At 38.2% G+C, this 3,704-nt stretch overlaps 1 protein-coding gene across 1 annotated transcript; it reads right to left on the reverse strand.

The window, feature by feature from the left end:
• Positions 1-547: 547 nt before the first annotated feature.
• On the reverse strand, positions 548-3,341 carry LOC114313157 (UDP-glucosyl transferase 74CD1-like). The gene is made up of 2 exons (XM_082917790.1): positions 2,638-3,341; positions 548-1,394 (listed from the first exon to the last, which is right to left on the reverse strand). The coding sequence occupies exons 1-2, from the start codon at positions 3,284-3,286 to the stop codon at positions 700-702; spliced, it is 1,344 nt and encodes a 447-aa protein (XP_082773916.1). The 5' UTR covers positions 3,287-3,341; the 3' UTR covers positions 548-699.
• Positions 3,342-3,704: the final 363 nt, after the last annotated feature.

Below are 3,704 nucleotides of genomic sequence, written 5' to 3' on the forward strand. Positions count from 1 at the left end.
TTAGATACACTTAAAAAATAAAATATTTGTGATTTTTTTAAATTACTAAATATAAAAATTACAAAAATTCAAGATGTTTTTCACAAATTTATTTTTTAAGTGCATCTAAAAAATGAATAAATTATATATATATATAAAAAAAAAAATTACTAAAGACAACAAAAGGTCCATGAGGAACCGAGGGTAGTAAGGGTTTTGCAGAATTAGGGTAGGCTTTCTATTCCGGTCAAAAAAAATAAAAAAAAATAAAAACTCAATAAATGTTCTTTAGTTTACAAAAAAAAAATATTATTTTTAAAATTTACAAAACGCTTATGAAATGACCTTATTTATAAAAATATCTAGAGTCGCCACTTCCTTCAATCATAGGTCTTTCACAATGATGTTACCTATACATTAACTGTATTTAATTATGAAGGTTTTTAGTCAATTCTTGGATGTGTTAATAGTTGGCCAGTTTACTTGAGAGATTTGGAGATATATATGCTTTACAACAATGTACAAGAATTCATGAGCACAGTGCATCTATGAACAATAATTCCTCAACTTCGAACTACATATTATAGAACAATCACCATATAAGAGATTTTATTATAGCAAAGCAGGCCTTGTCAAGCTTTATATGAGCAAAACCTCAATAACCAAATTACAGAACATCCTAGTGAAGAAAAAAGTGGAAGCTTAACTTGAAAATCAAAATCAAGTAGCTGCAAGGCAAGTAATAATTTCATCAATATCCACTGCCTCCGTAGCCAACTCCTTCCACCGCATAGCATTCTTCTTAATCTCCTGTCCTCTCTCTCCCTGCATAACTTCTCCGACGCATCTTTCAATTTCAACTGTAGTAGCAACACCTTTCTCATCCACCTTGGTTATAACTCCCACTCCCCAAACTTGCTCCACAAAATGAGCATTAGTTACCTGGTCTAAAAACTGTGGCATTGCAACCACTGGCACTCCAAAGCTTATGGCCTCCACCGTGGAATTCCATCCGCAGTGTGATATGAAGCATCCCACAGCAGGATGCGCTAACACCTCCAACTGGGAGCACCACGTCACTACCAATCCCTTTTCTGACGTCTCCTCCACGAAACCACTGGGAAGCTTGCTCTGTTCATCTGACCTCACCACCCACAAGAAACTGTTGTTGTTTTGCTTTAGGGCCTCTGCCATTTCAGCCGTTTGTTCTGCATTCAAACTTGCAACACTTCCAAACGAGACATACACAACAGACCCAGTATCCTTAGTGTTTAACCACTTCAGGCAATCTTCATTCTGTGGCTTATACAGTTGGAGGCCATAATCAGAGTCATTGTCCGCTCTCTTGTCAAGGTAAATAGATGGCACAGTTGGTCCAATTGTCCTAACAGGCCAGAGATTTGACATCCACTTCACTACCTACATGAGAGGGTAATTTTGGTGAAAATTGGGCCAAGCTATAAGATGGCCATAGTGGCCCACAATACAAAGGGCTGAGTAAAAAAGGCCGTAAAAGCTACTCCGGCCCAAGAGAGGTGCAGGATTACTCCGGCTCAAGATACGTGTAACGTTACTTCGGTCCGGAAGCAATTTGAAGTTAGATCGGTCTTGGAGTTATACCGGTCACGAATCGTTAGTTCGGTCTAAACCGTGCCATGTACAGTGCATGAGAAGCCGATGTAAGAGAAGTAAAAGGAAGAATTAGTTCGGCTCATTCTACGGCTATGCTTAGTCGTGTTTACTTCGGTCGTATTGGAGTTCGACCGTGATACAATCATCTCACTTGGTTTAAGCAGTGAGGGGGTGTTGAAGGATAAGCATTATCTTTCAGGAGTATGAATCCTAGGAGGACTCTGCATGGAGGAGTAGAAGTCCTACTAGGATTGTGCCACGCAAAACCTATAAAAGCTCACAAACATCACCTTTGGGGAGGTAACACATAACTTTGCTTTTTGAATACACGGAACTTTTGTCTATTTGTCAAGGTTACTGACTTAGGCATCGGAGAGGTTTCCGGCTCACACCCGCCGGCTAGCTTACGTTTGTGTTTTCAGGTGATAAAGTGACAACGTACGGAGGAGCGCAGACTTGGTCAACAGGATTATACGAGAAAATATATTTTTTTCCCGTACACTACACTTCAACATTCAACTTAGCAATATTTCTAACAAATAGATTGAATATAATCCTAGAAAGCTGAACTTCAAAAGAAAAGTTAGAACAGGTAAATATGATAGTTGCAAAGCAGGGCCACTTCAAATTCCAGTTAGATCTATAATTTGTTTTTTCTTATTTGGATCTCATTGAATTCAGACATAAGAGATATTCAATCAAATTGTCAAATTTAGATCAGGATCATATTTAGCGAATAGCCAAATCATCTAAATATGAAAAGATAAATGTTAATATGGAATATCATAATTACACACACACAACCAAGTTGGACACTCTGTGATTAGCTAATTGATTCAAGTCAATCCGAAGGGACATTGGATTGAGAATTATGGCTCGATCTATTGACACAAATTGCCATAATCTTGAATTGCTTGAACTTGGAAGGTAAAGGAATAGATTTTTTTTTTAAAAAAAACAATAATAAAAAAAAAAAATTGATATGCTTATTGCTTAGGCACACAGAGAAGGAATTAAACATTTAACTCACCTCTCCTTCCAACTCATCGAAGGAGTTAAAAAGAACCCAATCTGCCTTCTCAATGTTGCTGAATTGCTCTAATACGTATCTGATCATAGGGAGATAACGACTTGTGTCAGAACCGAACAATGGCATCTTTGGAATCCTGATCTCTGGCAAAGCAGGCATTGGAAAAGCAAGCACCGGCAGTGGCTCTCCTAATAAGTCGAGATGCATGGGGTAGTAACTCGCAATGGCAGCACATGACTCTGTAAAAAATGCAGCTGCAGCTATGCCCAACTGCTTGGCTATGTTGAGAGCCCATGGCATATTACCATCATACACGAGACACTTAACAGGATACTCAGAGCTTTCTAGTTTCCTGATGAGCTCAGTTACGCAACATGTGCCACTCGCTTCAAACCTATCAAGATAGCCCTTAAATCCTCCAGGTCCTTGAATCCCGCCTTCAGTGCAATCATCATATACTGGCTCAAAGGCAATTGACCCAGCTCTACTAGGCATGGTTTTGGTAACTGAAAGAACGGTAGTTACGATGACTTTAAGTCCTTTTGAGGCCAAACGTTTAGAAAACTGGAGCATCGGATTGAGATGACCTTGCCCATAAAACGGGAATACAATAACGTGAGCTTTGTAAACTCTCTCTTCCTCCATTCTTCTATAAAATGCTTGGTCTCAGCCTCTCAATATTTTCCAAGCTGTTAAAAGGCTGCATTTGTACCTCAAATCAGTTTTTGTACAAATCAGTTTTGTATAAAAAAATAGATAGTACTATAATTAACTATTGAAAAAAACAAATCTGATCAGATAGTTATCGATATCCGATCAACGTGATTTTTTATAAGCATATAGTACTCGATGAATTCTACACATTGAACGGTTCAGATTATCAAAATGGGACCCATGATGCCCCCACGGGCCGAACAAAACTGTCCAAGGCAATGTCCGAAAAGTAGCTAATAATTTCTTACCATCAATTCGGCTATTCAGATTGTACGGCTGTGGCCCACACATCTCTAATCTTCTCCTACACATTTTTTTATACAATTTTTAATACACATTTTTCTATAAA

The sequence above is a fragment of the Camellia sinensis genome, chromosome 3, assembly GCF_055761805.1.
Source record: "Camellia sinensis isolate YWXY chromosome 3, ASM5576180v1, whole genome shotgun sequence".
In the NCBI taxonomy this organism is placed as follows: Eukaryota; Viridiplantae; Streptophyta; class Magnoliopsida; order Ericales; family Theaceae; genus Camellia; species Camellia sinensis.

Coding starts and splice junctions, on each gene's coding strand:
- LOC114313157 (XM_082917790.1), bottom strand. CDS start 3,286: ATGGAGGAAGAGAGAGTTTACAAAGCTCACGTTATTGTATTCCCGTTT. Junction 1,395..2,637: donor TGAGTTGGAAGGAGAGGTGA/GTTAAATGTTTA, acceptor TCATGTAGGTAG/TGAAGTGGATGTCAAATCTC.